At 38.0% G+C, this 22,209-nt stretch overlaps 1 protein-coding gene across 3 annotated transcripts in view; it reads right to left on the bottom strand.

Moving 5' to 3' along the window:
* The window catches only part of abcb4 (ATP-binding cassette, sub-family B (MDR/TAP), member 4), a 125,671-nt gene that overhangs the window by 70,262 nt on the left and 33,200 nt on the right, over positions 1 to 22,209 (bottom strand). For 2 of the 3 annotated variants that reach the window (XM_039736604.1, XM_039736602.1), the window contains exons 2-7: positions 9,438 to 9,518; positions 8,701 to 8,758; positions 7,978 to 8,116; positions 6,364 to 6,409; positions 2,921 to 3,112; positions 813 to 984 (exon numbers count right to left, since the gene is read on the bottom strand). In XM_039736604.1, coding sequence (XP_039592538.1) covers positions 813 to 984; positions 2,921 to 3,112; positions 6,364 to 6,409; positions 7,978 to 8,116; positions 8,701 to 8,758; positions 9,438 to 9,502 — 672 coding nt within the window. In that variant the 5' untranslated portion in view covers positions 9,503 to 9,518. Of the gene's footprint in view, positions 1 to 812; positions 985 to 2,920; positions 3,113 to 6,363; positions 6,410 to 7,977; positions 8,117 to 8,700; positions 8,759 to 9,437; positions 9,519 to 10,986; positions 11,113 to 22,209 lie in introns of those variants that run through there. The other variant, XM_039736603.1, reaches the window with a different exon arrangement.

The raw sequence follows: 22,209 nt of genomic DNA, 5'->3' as shown, positions 1-22,209 counted from the left end.
GTATATGAGTTACTGTTATTAAAGCTAAAAACTAAAGATGAATTAAAGCAATAAAATATTCTAAATATAACAAAAAATTTCAGTGCAGGTCTGCTAACCAAGAAATACAAAGGAAAATGCTCAATATCTCAGAGTAGGCATCACAAATATCAAAGAAAGTTGACTCGATTATATAAGGTTTAACATATAGAACTATAAAACACTGATAATTTAAAAACCAAAGATGTAAAATTTAATTTGGCAAAATATACAGCTTTTGAAAGCTACGCTTGGGTGCTTCACCAGTCAGAGCTTTATGGGAAAGTGGCAAAGAGAAAGACTGCAGTGTCTAGACGTGCAAAGATGACACAGACCCATGCACACAGGCTCAAGACTGTCATGGCTGCCAAAAGTACATCTACTAAATAGTGACTTGAAGGGGTGAATACTTATGTGGTCAATTATTTGGTGTTTTATATTTGCAATTAATTTTGGACAACTTTGCAGAAATGTGTTTTCCTCTTCTGTTAATCAGTGCCAAAAAAGCAAATTAAATCCACCGTGATTCAATCCTTTATAACAAAAAATGTGAAAACTTCAAAGAGGTGATTATCTTTATAGGTACTGTATTTGTACAGAAATATGTTGTGATCTAGACATACATTTACTACAAAAGCTAAAGTCTAGAATATATTAATGATTATCACAGTGTGATTTTCAAAATCTCTAAAGCTACAGTGAACACTTCACTAGTGATCTACCTTAGTATGGAATTAAATGGTAAAGATAGATAAGTGGCTTGCAATCATTTTGAATATATTTATAATAAATACCTTTGAGAACAAGGCTGCAGACAATCCCAGGACTGGGCTGACTGCTAGTATAACTAAAGTTAGCTTCCATCCATATACAAAACCAATTACAAATCCTGCTATGAAGGTGGACATAGATTGTATCAGCATTGAGATTTTCTCCCCAATTCCTTCATTAATCTTTGATATGTCACTGAAATAGATCAGAGAGAGATTTATAAAGAAATTAATACCTTTCTAATTTCAGTTGTTTAACCATGATATAGTAGAAAGCAATAGTGTAGAAGCACAACGCAAGGATTTGTTGAACCATGAATATCATGTATGCAGGAGGAGTGATGACAAAGCTTGGAGGCTTAACCTGAAAAGTGTGTTGTACATTACTGAATTGTTAAGTTACCAACAATTAGCTCCTGTATGCTAGAAAATGTGAATTACAAGTTTCTAGCATTTTAGCTTCGAGTGCATATTTCTTGCTTCAAATCTAAGTCAACATGAATGCCGAAACTGCTGTCATGCTTTCTTTCAGTTTCTAATTCTAGAAAACAATATGACTTTTGGAAAATGAATCCTTGCCTAGTTAGCTAGGTTATGAAGTGAGGTGATGATCAGTGAGCAGCAGAATGGTTTCATGCCAAGAAAGAGCACCACAGATGTGATGTTTGCTCTGAGTGTGTTGATGGAGAAGTATAGAGAAGGCCAGAAGGAGTTGCATTGTGTCTTTGTGGACCTGGAGAAAGCATATGACAGGGTGCCTCGAGAGGAGCTGTGGTATTGTATGAGGAAGTCTGGAGTGGCTGAGAAGTATGTAAGAGTAAGAGTTGTAGAGGATATGGACGAGGGAAGTGTGACCGTGGTGAGGTCTGCGGTAAGAGTGACGGATGCATTCAAGGTGGAGGTGGGATTACATCAAGGATCAGCTCTGAGCCCTTTCTTATTTGCAATGGTGATGGACAGGTTGACAGACGAGATTAGACAGGAGTCCCCGTGGACTATGATGTTTGCTGATGACATTGTGATCTGTAGTGATAGTAGGGAGCAGGTTGAGGAGACCCTGGAGAGGTGGCGATATGCTCTAGAGGTCAGTAGGAACAAGACAGAATACATTTGTGTAAATGAGAGGGAGGTCAGTGGAATGGTGAGGATGCAAGGAGTAGAGTTGGCGAAGGTGGATGAGTTTAAATACTTGGGATCAACAGTACAGAGTAATGGGGATTGTGGAAGAGAGGTGAAAAAGAGAGTGCAGGCTGGAATGGATGGAGAAGAGTGTCAGGCGTGATTTGTGACATACGGGTATCAACAAGAGTGAAAGGGAAGGTCTACAGGACGGTAGTGACACCAGCTATGTTATATTAGTTGGAGACGGTGGCACTGACCAGAAAGCAGGAGACAGAGCTGGAGATGGCAGAGTTAAAGATGTTAAGATTTGCATTACGTGTGGTGAGAATGGATAGGATTAGAAATGAGTACATTAGAGGGTCAGCTCAGGTTGGACGGTTTGGAGACAAAGTCAGAGAGGAAAGATTGTGTTGGTTTGGACATGTGCAGAGGAGAGATGCTGGGTATACTGGGAGAAGGATGCTAAGGATAGAGCTGCCAGGCAAGAGAAAAAGAGGAAGGCCTAAGAGAAGGTTTATGGATGTGGTGATAAAGGACATGCAGGTGATTGGTGTAACAGAATAAGATACAGATGACAGAAAGATATGGAAGATGATGATCTGCTGTGGCAACCCCTAACAGGAGCAGCCGAAAGAAGACGAAGAAGATATTAACCCCCTTAAACACTCATTCATACTTCCATTGATTTTTTAACTCATATACACATTCAGGGTCACAGGAATCACTGGGTATAAGGTAGGAGACAACCTTGCAGAAAGCATGTTCATCACAGAGTACACACACACAGACATTCTTTGAAAAACAATTTAGAATTGCCAATTAACCTAAATGCACAACTCTTGAGTAAATTGCATCATAAAATGAAAGCAGACAGCAGTATAAGCTACAGGAGATAACTGTGTCTTACTCTACTGAAATATGCATGGAATCATTCTGTACCTAATATACTAGTAACCATCCAATTTTATGTCTAACATATGGTAACTCAAGAAAAAGTTGATTGTACTTACTCTGTCAGTCGAGTATTTAGTTCACCTGTCTCATTGACATCAAACCAACCAATTTCTTGTCGCATTACTGCATGGAAGAACACTTTTCTCAGTCTGTTTATCTGCCTTCCAGCTGCTAGGGCCCAAAAGGAAACTTGCATGTATGCAGCGAATAACACACCAGCCCCAATTGCTGAGTAGTAAATGGCAAACCTGAAATAAATTTCATATTAAACCACAACCATTTACAACATGAACCTGTCCATTTCTTATATTATTTTTTCACAGAAATAAAAGTAGTGCTTCATTCATAGAGCTGCCAGTATTGCTGTAAATACATATTGAGCTTTCTTCTTGAGATACCAACCATGTTACTAAAGAACCCCTGGTAATAATTTTGTTTGTGGCATCTAACCCTCTCAACTTTACAAAGAAGTAAGTCATTTCTGTTAAAATACTACTTTGTATACTACAAGAGAATATCTTGTTCTTTTTCTTTCGAGTGCTACATTTATCCCTGTCTTTTATTCATTTTTTGCCACACCGACTGCCTTCATGTTCTCCCTCACCACTTCCTCTTGCCTGGTGGTTCCATCCTCAACATTCTTTTCCCAATGTACCCGTCATCTCTCCTCTACACATGCTCAAACCATCTCAATCTAGCCTCTGTCACTTGATCATCAAACTGTCATACTTGTGTTGTCCCTCTAAAATACTCATCTCTAATCCAACCAATGTAAAAACCTCCCACTGTTCAGTGTGGTGCTGAGGTGTCACCCATTTTACGGCTGCACTTGGATCTCAATCATGGGGTTTGCCATGTGGTGGATGCAGCAACGCGCTGTAATCAGTGCATGCTCCCAACGTCCTCCTTCTCCTTCTAATCCCGTATACCCTTGTTACTCTGAGCAAAAATTGTATATTGCTTATGTGATTCTCCAGTTATGAATCGTTTTTGAAGTGAGAGCACTTCTAAAGGTTTGAGATGTGAAAATTACATGTGAAACTTTCTCCTCTACAATGCTTGCAACTTTCCAGAATCAGCTCTTGAAAAAGAAAGAGACACAGCGATGGGGAAAATCATGAAATAAACAAAGAACAGGAGAAAAGGACAATTTGTATAAAATTGCAGAGAATCAAGGCAGACATAAAGTAAATGACAATTTAAAAAAATTGTGTCAAATACTCAAATTAGCTGCGTGGACAGCAAAAACAGCTATGATACATCCACTGTCTTTAACTTCTGACTGTACAGGGACAAACAACAGTCAGCTGCTCTTCAGGCACCATTAATGACAAGTGCTGTTGCTTCTTGTGCATTTCAAGATTACCATTTTTGCTACAAAATTCTGTAGATAAAAAATCCTGAAACATATAATAATTTGCTTAATCCCGGGGTAATACGGTATCTACAATGTGTTTAATTGCCCAGTCTAAGTATTGCATTTGTATGATACAAAAATACATAAAAAGCAGCTTTTCAGACAAAGCTTTAAAGGCTATTAATATTATTTCTTCATTTGTAATATTTCGGTTAATACTTGTTAATTGTTTAAGCTAGGCCCTGTAAATTTTCTTGGCATATGAACACATATACTGTACATGATGAATGGGTTATTCTCAGGGCACTAGTGGCGCAATTAACATTGTTATCAACAACAACAACATTTATTTATATAGCACATTTTCATACAAACAGTAGCTCAAAGTGCTTTACATAATAAAGAATAGAAAAATAAAAGACACAATAAGAAAACAAAATAAATCAACATTAATTAACATCGAATAAGTGTAAGGTTCAATGGCCAGGGGGGACAGAAAAACAAAAAACTCCAGACGGCTGGAGAAAAAATAAAATCTGTAGGGATTCCAGACCATGAGACCGCCCAGTCCCCTCTGGGCATTCTACCTAACATAAATGAAACACTTAGGTTTCAGTAATACTGACAAGATTCATTTCCCATAGATTGTTGTGTTTATCCTTAAGAAACCTTGACCTAATTGAGATTATAAAAATATTGAAAAGAAAAAAAAGAGAAGAGGCCTCGCTCATTATGGAAATCACTTAATTGAGATCACATTAAAACAGAGAAAACAAAACAAAGAGGCCTTGTTCATTATGAAAATCACATGTGGTCTCCAAACCTACCAGGTACCATACCCACTAATGTACAGAGGAAAAAGGATCTTTCATTTAACTCTTTCAGGGCTTATGTAGACTTTTGTCAAAATTTAGGAGTAGAGGGCGGTAATCAACTATAAACTACAATGAAACTCACCCTTACATTTTAGTTCGACTCTCATTGCTAGAAGGAAAATTACATAGCTTTGTTGATTGAACCTTGATTCCCTACACGTGCCTGAGTAGCGAAGAGCAAACAACCTCTAAAATGGCGCCGACATCTGGCGAGAGACCAAAGCAACTGTGCCAAGCAAAATATTCCATGGATGTTTTATGTAATTTTGGTGAACAGGACTCTGACTTGTCGGACTTCGAGTTTGATGCAAGTGATCTGGAGATGGATATCAAAAATGATAGTGAGGTACCAGTATCATTTGATTGGTCCCCAGCTGATCATGGGGGGCGCGTACTTCCATGTAGCTGATACACCTACAACAGCATTTGCCTGGGAGGACCGCCACTTATGATGACAAGAGGTACAAACCATATTGCGTCACACTGAGACCACTGCCGCCACTCACCTGCTGTGCAAAGACAGCCAGGCAACTGGCTCACCGTCCATTCCTGCCGACCATCAAGGTGCCCCACGCAGCCACAGCCACCAGAAATGCCGAACATGCGGCAACAGCAGCCACAGCACATAGCAACAGACGTTTTATGTTGACTTATGTGTGAAACCATCGCTTTGTGTGCTTTTCAGAAAACTGAGTTTTTTGGAAAAAATATTCAACTATTAAAAAGTTAATATTTCAGAAAAGGAAATAAAAGGCAGCCATACACAGAATCCACAATAGCACCATATGTGAAAGGCACTCAGTCATTCAACTTAAAATCTTTCATTGATCGCATTTATTTAATTTAAAATTGACTGAAATTTATCCAGGTCAAGATCCAACCTACGAGCGTTACAATCTTACTCCACCATCACTAGGCCACATGTTTTGAGGGTGCAACAAATTAATATCATTTTAGACAAAAAACTTTGAATGCTTGTCAGATAGCCTTGGTGTCACAATCACTCCAAACAGCCGTGTTTGGTGTAGTCCAGGGGATAGAAATAATTAAATTATCTCTCTAGGTGAGAATTAAAAATTGTCAAAAATATGCATGTTAAATAAAAAAAATCTTAAATTAAGCAGTCTAAACTAGGGCTTTATTTAAGACCAAATGGCAATCCTTATGTTTGTCTTTTCAATGAAAGAATGGAGCAGCATCTACCCTAAACGTGCACACACTAATCAAGAAGACTGCTTGGAATAAGAACACTTGTTCGTTCGGTTACCTTGTCATTTGCTCTTCTAAAGTTTCTTTGCTTGTATTATTATCATCTACAGGAAGAAGATAAAATAGTTATAAAATCCAGCATTTTAAATGAATTATATTTATAAATGATACACACTGTTGGAACAACATCCCATTGGCTAAAGGAACAAAAAAATACACATTGGATATATTGGTGCTGGCACTTCTTTTATTCATCCCGTTCTACTCAGTTGCTCACAAGTTAAAAGGCAGTTTTTAAATGAGTAATATAAAGAAATGCAGGTAGTTATTTTACAAACTATAAAATTAGACAGATGCGGTAGTAATCAGAAAGGTTATTATAAGAAGAAATACAAGTAATTTCTCAACAGAAAAGCTATTTCTTAAATAAGCCATACTTAACAAGGATGTACTTTATTTAAGCCAGAGCCAAAAACATGGAGTTCAAAGTGTCATTAGTAGCATGAATCCAGTTCACTTTGCTTATGGCTTACTTCTTGAATAACGCGTTACACAACACACCTCAATACAATCAAAGGTTGTTTATTACCAGGTTACTCATTTATCAGTATATTTCATAGAGGGCTACGAAAAAAGATTTGTCCCATCTGATTTTCTGCATTATTACATTTTTTCACATTTTTCCCATTGAAAGGATTCAGAGCTTCAACCAGAACACAATTGGATAAATGCATCCCCAAGTGAACAATTAACAAACCCTTAATACTTAGACCGCTAGTTAGGAAATTATGAAAAACCCAATGGCCATGCTTTCTGAAAAAGCTGATTACTGTATACCACATTTAGCAGCAACTCATTAACAACAATCGGCCGTTTCAAGTAGTTATAGATCATTCATCCAGAGTTCTGGCCCACTTCTCGTTACCCAGCTGCTGTAGCTCATTGAGATTTCAACACAATTCATCGTGAATTTGTCATTTTCATGAATGACTTTTGTATATGGTTCTTACTAGACATTTCAGGGAGGGCTTTTTTCCAGATAAAATGGGCCAATGTAGCTCAAACGTTTCCCTTTGGGCTCCTCTGCCTGTTACAGAGCTTTTGAAGGTGGCACTGTGTTAAATGTGAAGTCAACACTCAAGTCACCGAGTAGTAGTTTCTGACCCCCCTTCCGTCCAGTATTTTATGATCTTACACAAAGAAACCAAGGCCTGCACATCTCTACATTTTGTGACTTTATGGAAAACTTTAGGCTTTCCTCCAGGGAGGTTATGCTTGTGTAACTTGTAAGAATTTTTTCTTCCTGTTTCTATAAATTGTGTTTCTAGGAAATTATGCCTCTTGAACTTAAGGTTCAAAGTCAGCCTTCTATATTACACTTGGTAACTAAACTGTTCCAATAGATGTCCTTTGTCACCTTTTTTATTGTGTTGAGTTCACCGAGGTGGCATTAACTTTATACCGCCTCCAGATAGCACGTTTTGATTACTGCTGTCACTTAAGTCATTTTTTTAACAGATGTATTGCTACACCCTAAAAAATAATCTGACCAAATTCACAATGTAAAATATGTAATAATGCAGGAAACATAAGGGTAACCTTAAATGTATTTGGACTCTAAAGTGCTCTTTAATTCTGATCGGTTGCTACTATTCTATTATATTTTACTCACTTGGAATGGCATTGTCAACAAAACTGTTTGTCATATCTCCAAAGACAATTATCATGCTGGGAAGTGCTGCTCCGTGGGCCACAGCCATCAGTGATCCTAGTACCATCAGCAATATATCTTTTCCATCAGCATAGCGGAACTATTTAACATATTAAAAATATTCTTAGCATTGTAAGAGACATTTTAAATATAAATTACAAAGTAACTCTTAAACAGACATTCACTTTACTCATTTAAAAGGATTACATAATCCAATTATGTGAAGCTACACTGGCTATTTGGCAGTACTGTAACCTCTTATTATAAAGTTCCCAGGTTCAGTTCTTGTACTGAATAGATTTCTCTATCATGTTTGAATGTGTTCAAGATAGCTTTGTCTTGCTGTTCAAAGATTTGTTGAATCGCTCTGTTCATAGAATGGCATCCTGTTTTTCGGAGGAGCTGAATTAGGCTGAAGTCCTCCTGACCGACATGAACTTAATCAGCCTGAAAGTGAGTTTATTATGAGCTATAACAAAGAGCTCCTACTTTAGCATGATGGGTGATGCACAAGCAGAATAAGTGGCTCACCCTGGGTCACATAGTGTGACAGTCATTAAGATTACAAGTCAGTATTAACTTTGTACAACATAGATGGCTGGGAAACTCCATTCTGTCAATTACACTCTCTTTACTCGGGGCAAAGCATAGAAACGAAATCAGCCAACATTCAACGATGCTTACCATAGCTGCTGGGCTGACCAGGGATACTTTAGCCTTCTTTTCTTTTTCATTATTGTCACTAAAACATAGACATACACCATTACAAGAGCCATTACATTTTCTAAACTGAACAAACTAAATTTAAAGAGAATCTCATGGAATGCAGTAAGGCACAAATACTCAAAAATAGAATGTACTAATATTTGTTTTATTTCTTTACATTATCAATGCTAATCATATTGACAGCTTCTTTAACTTATTTATTCTTGTTGAGATTTAGTATGAGCAAAACCCTCATTATATTAATAAATAAATATTAAGTGCCAGACATCCAGAAAAACATGTGTTGTAGCTCATAATACAGATTCATAATTTGGCATTTTACCGTAACAAAAGTAAGAATTTCTACCTTTGATCTCCCAATGGTGCCATTCATTTCTACTGTACCCAAGGCCTCTAAAACAATGACTGGTATATACATTTACAATTCTCTTTCAGTAATTTCTACAAATTAATGCCACAAAAAAAATCTACATAAATTAGCAATTTTGAAGGAATGATATTAAACTACTTGAATGTCCTTGTGCATTTATTTTGTAAGTGCTTTGTTACTTTTAATCATTAGGTTTTTTCTAAATTAATTTATTATAATTGGGATATAATTGCACAGACAGTACAATTAAAACAGTAGTAATAAAGAAGAATATAAATATAATACACAGTCTATTAAATATTTCTATGCTAAGATCCAAAATTACCTTGTTTCTTCATTTTGTTTTTCTGTTTTTTCACAAATGGTGCCATTTATTTCTTCTTTGCTCATGGTGACTGTTTCCTTGCTAAAATAATGTTTAAAAAAGGTTATTAATTTCAGATTGAAATGAGATTGAGTTCTAAAAATTGAATCTATGCAGCACTATTAGCAGTGGTAGACGGATTTAATAAAATCTGCAACAGCTGAAATATCATAAAATCATGAAAATCACCTTTATACCACAATAGTTTGAAAACCATACATTTTTATTTTTTGGGAATATAATTTATGCCATTAAATATGATTTACAATAACGTATTACATTCTTCTCCCTAGTAGAGTCCTGACTTGGGTCACCCACACTGATAAACTCGATTTTCCCTGGTGCACTGGCATCCAATCATCATCATCTATAAAACTCCACTAATAACTTACCAGATCTATCAAAATATAAACATTACAGAATCGGTGTCCTTGTTATTAGCATAATATTCACCCAAAGAACAAATAAGATCCTTTGACATGGGACTTCTCCTTGCCCCAAAAACACAACCCAGCTCTTCATCTGTCAATGATGCTTCATCATTTAAACCAAAGCTAAAACCCCCTCTTTTCAGTTACTTGCTTACTAGAACTGTTCTTGCTGTATTAACTCTCTAAAATTCAAATTATATTTGAGTGTGCTATAGCTTTTCTTGTAGCATTTGATTTTAATATTTGCACAGTGTGTTACTCTCTATTTCTAACATCAGTTCATTAATAATGGTAAATTAAATATTGAGTATATGATTGATGGATTGGACCAAACATACGCATAAACAGAGCACAAAAAATGTAACAATATAAATAAATGTCAACACTAAGGTCAAGGACAAGGTAAACGTTTTAAATAATTTGTCTATAAGTATTACATATAGCATATAAATAACAAGAAAAGGAAAATACTTATAGAAAGGCACAGTAAATATTTCATAACTTTTTGAAGCAATACGCTTGTAAAATGAATTTGCTTGAGCTGCTTCACCACTTAACTGCTAAAGTTACAAATGATCTTAAATACTACATTTTTTAACATTCTTGTCAAACTGCTAAAGTGGAATTTATAGTGGATCACTGAATTTAAAAATGTTAATAATAATTAAACTATAATTTGAACTCAGCTGTTTTAGGTAGCCTGATAAAATAGTCTTCTGAGAACTGTTGTCTGCAACAAATAGGACTAAATATGAAGAAAAGGTGGTTCAAAACATTTTAAGGAGAAATCCGACACATTAACACTTAAGTTATAATTCAAAGCTATACAGAAGTTTAAGAATGAAAAATAAAAACCTGCTCATGTTATTCGAATGGCACTAAATATTTTTTTAGTATTTGTGAATAAGTAAACCTCTTGTCTGGGCTATTTTTCTGATTTAATTAAAGCATATATAGTATTTTTCAATAGAAATAACTTTATTGATTTTACCAGTCTTAAATACAACAGGCAGACTGCAAAACAGCAGCTTAAATAACAAGCAACCAAAATTAAAAATATATAGGTTTTCAAAAGTTACCTTTAATTAATAAATATCCTGAAAGATGAGTTGTTGTATTGAATGGAATAAATACTGCAAATTAAAAAAAAAGAAAAGAAAAAGCAACACTTACACACACTTACAGTACTAATGAGAAAGACACAAACACGCACACACTCACACTTGAAATGATCTGCTATCACAGCACTATTTCCTTTAGTACTGTAGCTGCCCAGAGACACACTGGACTTTGGACCTGCTTAAAAGGAAGGGGCTGTGTGTGTGGGAGCAGTATGTCTGAGTGTGTGTGTTTCTTTATAATTTTATTTGGGAAGTTATATGACAAATGCGCACGCAATGAAATAGTCAAAGTTCAAGTGAGAGCTACCGCTTTACAGTGCATTACATCAGCTTTATCAAGATGACTCTCTTAGTCATGTTTTATTGATTGTACACAAGTATGGACATATAAGAGGTTAGTTAAGTTTATATATACTCTGGAATGTCCTTACAGAAACACCTGGATAGAATCCAAGTATGGGAGATATTTTTGTTGAAGGATGTGAAATGTAAATAAAGGTCTAATTTTACTTAAAGGAAGAAAACATCAAATAACTATTGTTAGACCATGGATGGTTTCAAGTTTTAGAAGTACACCTTATAAACAGAATATGGAAATTAACTTTTTCCTGTCCTCAACAAGGAAATGTACAGAATTAAGTTACTGGGTATAATAGGATGCTGATTTATATAGGGTGGCGCAGTGGTAGCGCTGCTGCCTTGCAGTTAGTAGACACGGGTTTACTTCCCGGGTCCTCCCTGTGTGGAGTTTGCATGTTCTCCCCTTTCTGTGTGGGTTTCCTCCCACAGTCCAAAGACACGCAGGTTAGGTGCATTGGCGATTCTAAATTGTCCCTAGTGTGTGTGCCCTGCGGTGGGCTGGTGTCCTGCCTTGCGCCCTGGGATTGGCTCTAACAGACCCCTGTGACCCTGTAGTTAGGATATAGTGGGTTGGATAATGGATGAATGGTTTATATAACCTGTTAGATATATTATCCAACAGGAGGTCTCCTATGTTTTGTAAGAAGAACATAACAGGACTAGAGGAAGTAACAAAGAAGAGCAATCAGATTTACTGTCAGACACCGGGGAATGAATAATATATAAATATTGAAGTGAGATGATTTGAACCTAAACAAAAACATATGACAAAAGTTTAGAACATTAAAAGTTAAATAACTAAGAGCTTAATAAGTGTTACTGTTAAATAAAGTTTGCCACCAAATGAACAAACCTTTATAAGACTAAATGTTACACTGTAGGCAATTTGGTCTGATATACAAAGAGTTAATGCATATCATTTTGTGATCATGTTTTACACAACACTGCAGGTAGTTAAATGATGACATCATCACAGCAGTTCAAACATCTCAGTAGGCAAGGCTGATTGTTCTTGTATTGTGAGATGAGAAAGCATTAAACTCTCATCATCTCATCTAATCTCATACAGTTTTTTAGGCTGTATACATTTACTGATGCTGTCTTTGTCTACTTTTATGACATGAAAGAGAGACGGTGAAAGATACCAATATGTAGTATGGTTTCAGGCAAGGAAAGGGAACAACAGATGAAGGGAAAAAAAGTCACAAAAAGGGGACAAAGCTGAACCACGCATGTGTCACAGCGATATAAAAAGTGGTGAGGTGGGCATTGTGTAAGGGTAAAAGTGGGGAATGGTTAGTTTCTGTGATGGGTGGTGGGTTGGGGTAGAAAAAGTACATGAAGCATGATTCCCTCTATGGCCACTTCTTACAGATTTGGACACATTTGTTGGTACCCTTACAGCTCACTTAAAAAGTGCTATATGCCTTCTGAAAAGTAATTAAATGAAAAGCAATTGCCCCATGCATACCTGCAGGCCTTTGTTATAGTATTGAGTAAAGCAAAGCCAAGTGTGCAAAGAGATAAAGAACTGCTTATTCAACAAAGATATTCTAAAATGGCCTGGGGGCCTCGTGTATATCGCAGTGCATAGAATTCACACTAAAAACATGGCGTAGTGGAAAAGTGGAAATGTGTGAATGAACAAAAAAATCCAAATGCATAAATACAATACAATTTATATTTGAATATCCCAAAATCATATAAGAAGTGCCACAATGGGCTTCAACAGGCCCTGCCTTTTGACAGCCCCCCAGCCTTGACTCTCAAAGAAGACAAAGGAAAAATTCCCAAATAAACCCTAGTAGAGAAAACATGAAAGAAGCCTTGGGAAAGGCAGTACAAAGAGAGACCCCTTTCCAGGTAGTTTGGGCGTGCAGTGGGTGTCAGAAAGAAGGGGGTCAATACAATACAATGCACAGAACAGAACACAAGTAATTCTCAATACAGTATAATAGTAAAAAAATATTACAAGTGCAGAGCAGAATTTAACAGCAGTAATATGATATATATAATATAATGTGATCTGGATTTGTTTAGAGTCCTAAAGACCCCAGCCATCCAGCTGCCTCCCCCTACTGGCCATTCCACAGCTGAGACAGCGCTGGGCCAGCCAATCCGATGAAAGGACCCCTCTACCTGACGGTTCCTACAATCCTCCATCAGAGATGACTTTTCCTTAGGCAGGCAAAACAACTTGGCAGGTGGGCCATGGCACCAAGTGCCACATTTGAGTACCAAGAAGAGAAACAGAATAGGTGAGAGTTAGTATTAAATTATAACTATCATATTACTTATGTTTTAGTGCTAATAACTAACAACAGAGATGCAGTCTGTACAATTGATCAGCAGCTCTAGTCAGGATGCTAAACTGAAGTAGTGAGTCTTCAGCCAGGATTTGACAGCTGAGACCGAAGGGGCATCTCTTATAGTGGCAGGCAGACCATTGCACAGTTTTGGGTCCAGCCCTGTAAGAAAAAGCTCGACCTCCCACAGTTATTTTATTAATTCTTGGAATCATAAGCAGTCCGGCATCTTGAGATCCTAATGTGCGTTCTGATTTGTAAGTTATGATAATTTCAGTCAAGCAAGCCAGACCTTGGCCATTTAAGGCTTTATATATTAAAAGGAGACTTTTGAAATTTGCTCTAAACTTAACTGGGAGCCAGTGTAAGGATTTAAGAACTGGAGTTATGTGTTATTATTTTTGTGTTCTTGTAATAATTCATGCAGCAGATTGGATTAACTGGAAGCTGTATAGAGAACAATTTGAACATTCAGTGAACACAGCAATTTCTCAGAATCCTGTTTATTTAGAAAGTGCCTTAATTTCCCAATATTTTTAAGATGGAAGAAACATGATTTGGACAACTTTGTAATGTGCGTTTTAAGTGATATGATATGACATTCAAAGATAACTGCTAGATTGCAGGCTGATTGCAGGCTGATTCAGTAAAATTAATTAATTCATTAATTTTAATTTTCTCATTAAAGAACTTCATAAAGTCTGTACAGCTAATATCTGTTGGTATGTTGCACTGTAGATCTGAATTCCCATTTGTTAAATTAGCCACTGTTCTAAACAGTACCCGAGGATTTTTATTATTGCTATCTATTATTTTAGAATAGTAGTCTGAGCGAGCTCTAAAGAGAGTTTTTTTTATATTTTAACACTCTGTCCATGCAATTTGAAAGACATGTAGCCTTGCTGTTCTCCATCTGCTCTCCAGTTTTCGACACTCTAATTTAAGAGCTTGAGTGTTTTCATTAAACCAGGGAGAGTTTCTATGTGCTTTGACCACTTTTGTTTTAATGGGAGCCACTGCGTCCAGAGCATCTCTGAAGGTCACATTATAATTGTTTTCCACGCTTACATTTGATGTTAACTAATCTAAATGGTTTTTCACAATTACATTCGACTGACTCAAAGTATCTATACATTTTGAAGCAGAATTACAATCTAGATGTCTCACTGTCTTTGTTTTAATCTGTGAGTGTATTGGTGAAGGCAAAACCAAATCAAACATAATTAAGTAGTGGTAGGAAAGAACTTCATTTAATGGAGTAATATTTAAATTTTGAATTCAACTTTGTAAGTAATAATCGAATCTAAAGTGTGGTTATGATTATGAATTGGACCTTTAACAATCTGACAAAATCCTACTGAATTTAATAAATAAGTAAAACACTTGCTAAAAGTGCCAGTTTCCACATCAATGTGTACATTAAAATACCCGATTAATACTCTGTGATCATAATTTGTAGCCAAATGAAATAAAAGGTTGCTAAATTCTGTCATGAACAGTGAATATGGCCCTGGTGGTCTGTAGACTAGCACTATAATTGTGTTGGAATTTGTTTTAACATTTAAAATGAATGCCTCAAAGAATGTCAAGTCACCTAAATTTTTAGAAGTGATTTACACTTTGTTACAATAAATTGTTTCAAGGCCTCCTCCTCAACCAGAATCTCTAGACTTATGAAGAAATGAGTATCCATCTGGTGACGCCTCAGCTAGGGGAACAGTGTCAGATTCACCAAGCCAGATTTCAGTGAGAAGACGCAGATCAGATTTTGTACTTAATATGATATTATTTGCCAAAACAGCTTTACTTGCAAGAGAGTGAATGTTCAATAAGCAGCATTTAAAACTGTATACTTCTTTCTGAACTGTTGATATACATATTTTTGTTTTAGTTTGAACTAGGTTTCTATTACAGGATCCTATGGTGAAGGGTCTGGCTTTATCTCTTGGTCTAATCATACATCTTATTTTTGGTTATCAAGTAATTTAAGGTCTGCGTCATCACTAAATTTACTGATTGCCCCACAACAGGGGTTATGGGTAATAGCTTCAGGAAAGTAACAGGTAGGATAAACAACAGCCTGTGATTTAAGATCACATGACTGTGGCAAGGTTGGGGCTCTAATCAGTCAGCCATTCAGTTTTGCTGCCATATTTTGGGATAATACATAAGATCCCCTCCAGTTAGGTTAAAGACCATCTCTTTTGAAAAATCCAGTTCTTTCTCAAAAATCATTCCAATTGTTCACAAAAGCTATGCTTTTATTTGCACATCAGGTTTCTAGCCAGCAGTGAAGGGAATGCAATCTGCTATAAATTACATCCCCTCTATATAATCTTGGTAAGGGGCCAGATACAACTAAATTCCGACATTTTCTTTTAGCTTTGGTGCATAGAGAGATGAATCTCCTTTTTAATACATCAGATTGCTGTAAATAAATATCATTAGTGCTGACGTGCAACAATAAGGTAGATACTTCATTGTCGGCAACACAATCCAATGTGGCCTCTATGTCATAAATCTTGGACCCTGAGAGGCATTTAACATTAACTGCTGGTTTAACATAGTTTGGAATTCTAACATTCTGCACTAAGGAATCGGCAATTATGAGCACTTTCTTGTTCTCAGTATCCATGGGCGTGCTGTAGACTGGTGAGAATCTGTGCATATGCCAGGTTCCACGCACTTCCCCTTTACAAATCCCAATGAAACTGAAATTGAACACGCATGTGCAACACATGTGCACGCATCTATAGTACCACCCGACTCCTCCCAGAATTTCACATATGTTAATATCCAAATCAATATAAATATCACCTTCCATTCAGTGTTTGGTTAAAAAACAATAGAAAAGGCATGTGAAAAAAAGAAGAACTTCAGCGGATGTTAAGTGGAGGCAAGAAAAAACGCACTATTTGTTGGCTTACACAGTGGTATAAGAAACAAGTGAGGTAGAGACACTCGAATGTTCAAGTTCAGAAAGTCACACAGTACCCGAAAGAAAAAAAGAAGACGTGAAAAGGTGAGTCTGTTTATTCTGTTTCAGATAATATTACAAAAACTAACCCCCGTGCGATGGTCAGGCAGTGATTTTGCTACTTTGCCAAGTATGTCTTTGGGCACTGGCTGAACACACACCTCTGCCTCAGAAACCGCTGGGAGGCCATCTGGGTGTGCGCTGACGAACTGTTCAGGAGTCACAAAATGCAATAGTAGATTCTGTTAGAGATGCTACCATTGAACTAAGTAATATAAGGCGTGTACTATGCAATATTGACCACAAATGAAACAAACTGGTTAAAAAATAAATGCTGCATCTGATTACCTGTTTTTACATTCTGCTAATTTCATTCAAACAAAGTTGTAATGCTGTCTGACTTGGCTGTTATTTAGTGGGTCAGGGTCAGGTTCATCATAGCATATCTCTTCAGGTACATGCATGCACACTGCAACACACTTTCTGTGGACTACATAGCAGTATATTAATAGAGTGGAAATAAGCAAATTCATTCTCTGAAGCTGCCTTTAAGGCATAGTGATGGCACTGAGCGCAACAACAGACCAATTCTCAGCTCTTTACTGACTCACTAATCCTTAAAAGGACTACTTGGCTTTTGCTGTACTAGTTGGAAAAAGCACCTGAAAATGTGCGGAGCTGGCATTTTTATAGGTTTTAAAGCTATATATGATGTAATGTCAGCTCATTCTTTTGTGATTCATCCCTGACTGATGTAACTTGTCCGATGGTATTGTAATAGCAATGTGAGTGCAGTTGACCACTCAGATTACATTTGGAAAACCAGACGTTGCCACAAATTGCGTTTTTATGTTTGCCAGTTTAACCACAGTGTAAGGAAATCTTACATATCTGAATGACAAATGGGTAATACCATCCTATACAGCTGGCATGGCGCGACTCAGTGGTGATTTTGAAATACCAGATCGGTCAGCAAACTTCAAGTTGAAAAGTTCCTGTGGCTAAAAACCCAAGAGTGGACAGAACTTGCAAAGGAGCAAGTAGAGCACAATTCCTCAAAGTCTGCCTTTGTAAAGCCAGCGCCAGTTCAGCACACAGCTCCAAGAGGATAGCTGTTGGAAATCAAAATTGACTTAGGAGCCAGTCAGCCTCATCTATAAATATGTACTCTCTTCTATTTTTTCCATTTGCGATGTGTTCTAACAACACTAAAGCAGCCATGGTAGTTGGAATAGTTTGTCCATTCTATGCACGATTATATTGTTACAGAATGATTACAATCAAGTGAGATACATTCCTCGCGGAAATCTGTAGCATTAGCTATCAGGAATAGCTCCACCCATTGGTTAAAATACTCCACAACCCCCATCAGGTGGGTCTTCTGGTTCTTGCTGGCAGGAAATGGTTCCATTAGGTCTATGTCTAGGCTTTCTAGCTGTCTAGAGGGGAGGCCAGGTGGGGCTGTCAAGTGGTACAGGTCTGGACATGGGACCAGACATCTTTATGTATCATCAGCCACTATGCCACCACTAGGATCTTAAACAGTGTTTTCGTCCATCCAAGGTGACCAGGTGGTTACTGCCATGGTAATATTATAGGAACTAAGGCACATAGGCATTGGGCACTACCAACTGATAATGGTAACCCCAATCCTTGGTCAGAATACAGCGATAAAGTGCCCCATGAAGTTACCTCTAATGTATGTGGTCAGGCCTATTCCCCAAGCCCTCTCTCTCAGTCCCTGATGTACAGGACTAAGAGCTTGAGATTAGACAATGCCCTGCATGTTCAGGGGAAGATCAGGCCAAGGGTTTGAGACTGATACCTGACATACCTCGGGTGCTGTCTCATGCATGAGGGACAGCGCATCGTGTACAACTTTAGCACAGCCCTTACGATAGCACTCCTTGAACGTAAACTGTTGGAGTTGCAACACCCACCTGATTAACCTAGACGTGGCCTACAGGCATTTGAATACCCAGGTCAGAGCCTGGTGGTCCATTTAGATTTCAAGGAAATGCCGCCACTTCTCAATGGCCCACGCAACAGCGAGGCACTCATTCTCAATGGTGGAGTAATTGTATTCGGTGATCTTCAGTGACCATCAGGCATGAGCCTCCACTCTTTCCTCTCTTTGACTTAACTAGGAGAGGACTGCGCCAAGCCCGGTGTATAGTGTATAAGTGCTGTCTGTATCTACGACTGCCTCTCCTGTGACACCTCGCCCTTGTATAGGCACCACTAAGACGGGTAAGATGGCTTGCACCAAGGTGGCATGGGGTTCTGCCAGGTCTTTCCCTCATAGTTTGGGATAGGGGACTTCCTGAGGTGTGGCACCTTTGTGAGATCAACTAAACCTCCATTGGCCACCAAGTTCTTTTCCACTCGGGACCCCAACTTTACCAACTCGTCCACTAGTTTCACAACCTGTGCCAGAGTAGCTGTCAACCGAGGATCACATGCATCAAGGACACATCACAATAGTTCTTCCTTGTGAATGTCACTGAAGGCATGACACACAGAATTCAAAGACAAAGATCCTGAGACTCTGTGATGGCTTTCGACCAAGGTCCTGAGCTTCTCTTCCAACAGCACCTGATATTTGTATGAGAGGAATGTGTCCAGAAAGGCAGTACAAAACTCCACCCAGTTGCTACATTTGTGCTGTTATGCAAATTACCAAGTGCATTCTGGACCACTAAATGCTGTGTTCAGGATTCCTCGCAGCTCAGCACCACTCAGAGGACCTGCCCTACAAAGTCAACAAAGTTCATGGGTGCACATTGAGGGGCCATCTTAGGGAACTCTATCCTCTGCACTGCAACCAACAAGGATGACTGTCCCCAGGCTTCCCCAGCCCCACAACAGGAGTCGAGTCGACTGCCTTAGTGGCATGCCAGCTCTTCTGCACCTCCCTCATGATCGCCTCCAGGTGTTGCATGGAACACGTAAAGGACTGTTCAAGACGCTGCACCCTTACAGCCACCTCGCCAGATACTTGGGAGGCAGTGGCATCAGTGAAGTCATGGAGAGTTTCGTCTCAATTGATGGGCAATGTCGTCAACTCGCACCATTAACTGCTGTAGGCAGTCCATGGAATGAAGACACACAGGGTCCACAATCGGGGCTCTGACAATCGCATGACATGGCCTAGGCGCCAGACACACATCTATCAGCAGTACACTTAGTTCAAGCTCCTTGCCTTGCACTGTGCCCTCAACAGACATGACTTCTGTGTAATGTGAGAAATGTGTGTGGAACTAGAAGGGCATGTATTCTCAGCCACCCCTGTACCCTTTGAAACTGTCCAAACACCCAAATGGCAGCTGGGTTATGCAGAGCCCTAGTCTGTAACATTGCTACAACCTCGAAAAGAACAAGTTAACTGACACGTTCTTGAGGCAGCAGCACTAAGCATGATGCCATTCAGTCACCAACAAACCATATTATACAATTACCAGAAGGAAAATATTTTGTAAAGAGACAATAATTACACTTTTTTAACAAGTTTCACTTTGTTTCAATGCATGGTATGCAAGACATTAATGACAGTTGTCTTCAGTTATACTGATATGTTAATTTCACTTAAGTCAATGATTTTAAAAAGGTGATAATAGGAAAGTTATATTATGGTATATGCTCGTGAGTTGAAATAAATCTATTATTGTCATACAAAAGTACCTTGATTTGTCTATGTTCTTAAAAGAGTAGAATAAGCTTTCACTGACTCTGAACTGCAGCAATGAATCCTTCATTAAGCCTGGAAAAGACAAATGAAGTCACCACAGTACTGCTAAAATCATGCTATTCTACAAAAATATCTAGTACAACCAAAACTAAAAATCTTTATATTCAAGATGTTTATTGTAATATGCCCTGTAAAAAAAACACAGTGGTTCAAATTCATCTATGAAATTCTTACTTTGCCACTCTCCCCTTAGGGCCGTTTTATACTTCACACTCAGAACACGTACGCCCATGCATCATGGCTGCCACACGTTCCCAGCATTCATTTTACGTGTCCTCTGAGCATGTCCTCAGAAATGAACTTGATGTGCATGATTGTTGAAGTACCAGCAAAAAGTTATGGGGCGCAGTGTGATAAAGTCGGAACCTGACATCAGAGTCTCTGTTTACTATCTACGTGTGACAGAAAACCGCTTTGTGGATCCTATTTGATCAATGCGCCTGCTTTGATGTTTGATGAATGGCTCGGTGTGGTGAAGCAAAATGTCGACATAAAATGCATTCATGGTGCTTTTATATTCAAGTATCGCATATTGTCATTCATGTACTATCTTCTGTGCTGTCCTTTTTTTTATTTTGCACCTTCACAACAGCAACAGAATGTATTGAGCCACAGAGAAAAAAAAGTTAGGGACACAGTGAAAAGGTGTATTTTGTGATTAAAGTGAAAATTTCGGCTTAAATTTCAAAAAGTCCACTTTAATTTCGTAGTTTATTTTATCACTGAAGTAGACCGTCGTAAATGTCATCTTAAAACTGACCCAGTTTGTAATCACTACTTGATTTGGGGGCTTTCTCCTGCATTGACAGCAGCAGCAAGCAGCAAACACTACACAGAACACATTACATTAATGATATTCCAGCTCTCTGCACATTTAGAATCCTTACATTTATACTTGATATCACTTTCATAATGAAATGCATTAAAGTATGTACAGTATATTACATTTTACAGATAAACAGTTAACTTCATTTAAATAATGAATACTGTTAATAATTACACATATGGAGCAGAGCGGTAGCGCTGCTGTCTCACAGGGAGTCATGTCCTTGGTGTTTCCTGCCTGGAGTTTGCATGTTTTCCTGGTTTGTTTCCATAGTGTGCTCCGGTTTCCTTCCAAAGATATGAAGGTTTGGGGATTTGGTGATGCTAAAATGACGCTAGTGTATGTGTATGCTTGCATTCACCTTGCAATGAGCTGATGCCCCGTCCAGGGATTGTTTCAACCTCGTGCCCAATGCTAGTTGAAATGGGCGCATCCCTGGATTGATGCAGTTAATCATTAAACATCCATCCTTTTCAGTGATATTGTGGTAAGGTGTCATCGGAATTTAATGGGTGTTTTAGGTAATTCACAGCACAGCGAAGCCGAACCTGTTCTCACGGTGATGGTATCTTGCAGTGCCACCTGATGGAATTTTCCAGATTTATATAAAATACGTGCTGAAGTATAAACAGTACAACGCTTGCATAGCAGTAATGTCCACTGGAGCACACACCACATGAAGTATAAACCTGGCCTTACACTAAACAATAAATTAGATAGAAGTTAACCTAAAAGTAATAATTAGGTGGAAATCAGAAAATAATCAGAAAAAAATTACAAGAAATAAAGTATTCTGTGCCTCGTGCTACAGAAAGGGTAACAATCAATGGAACTGATGGAAAGTGGAGGAAGCAGTGATACATGTATTATTCATGATTCTGATGACCTGTGGGGTAGAAGCTATTTGTGAGTCTTGTTGTCCTTGATTTCACACTCCTGTAGCATCTCCCTGATGGCAGAAGTA

Source organism: Polypterus senegalus, chromosome 15 (assembly GCF_016835505.1).
Source record: "Polypterus senegalus isolate Bchr_013 chromosome 15, ASM1683550v1, whole genome shotgun sequence".
In the NCBI taxonomy this organism is placed as follows: domain Eukaryota; kingdom Metazoa; phylum Chordata; class Cladistia; order Polypteriformes; family Polypteridae; genus Polypterus; species Polypterus senegalus.
The sequence above is the reverse complement of the archived record's forward strand: the minus strand, read 5'-3'. Positions and strand labels throughout refer to the sequence as shown.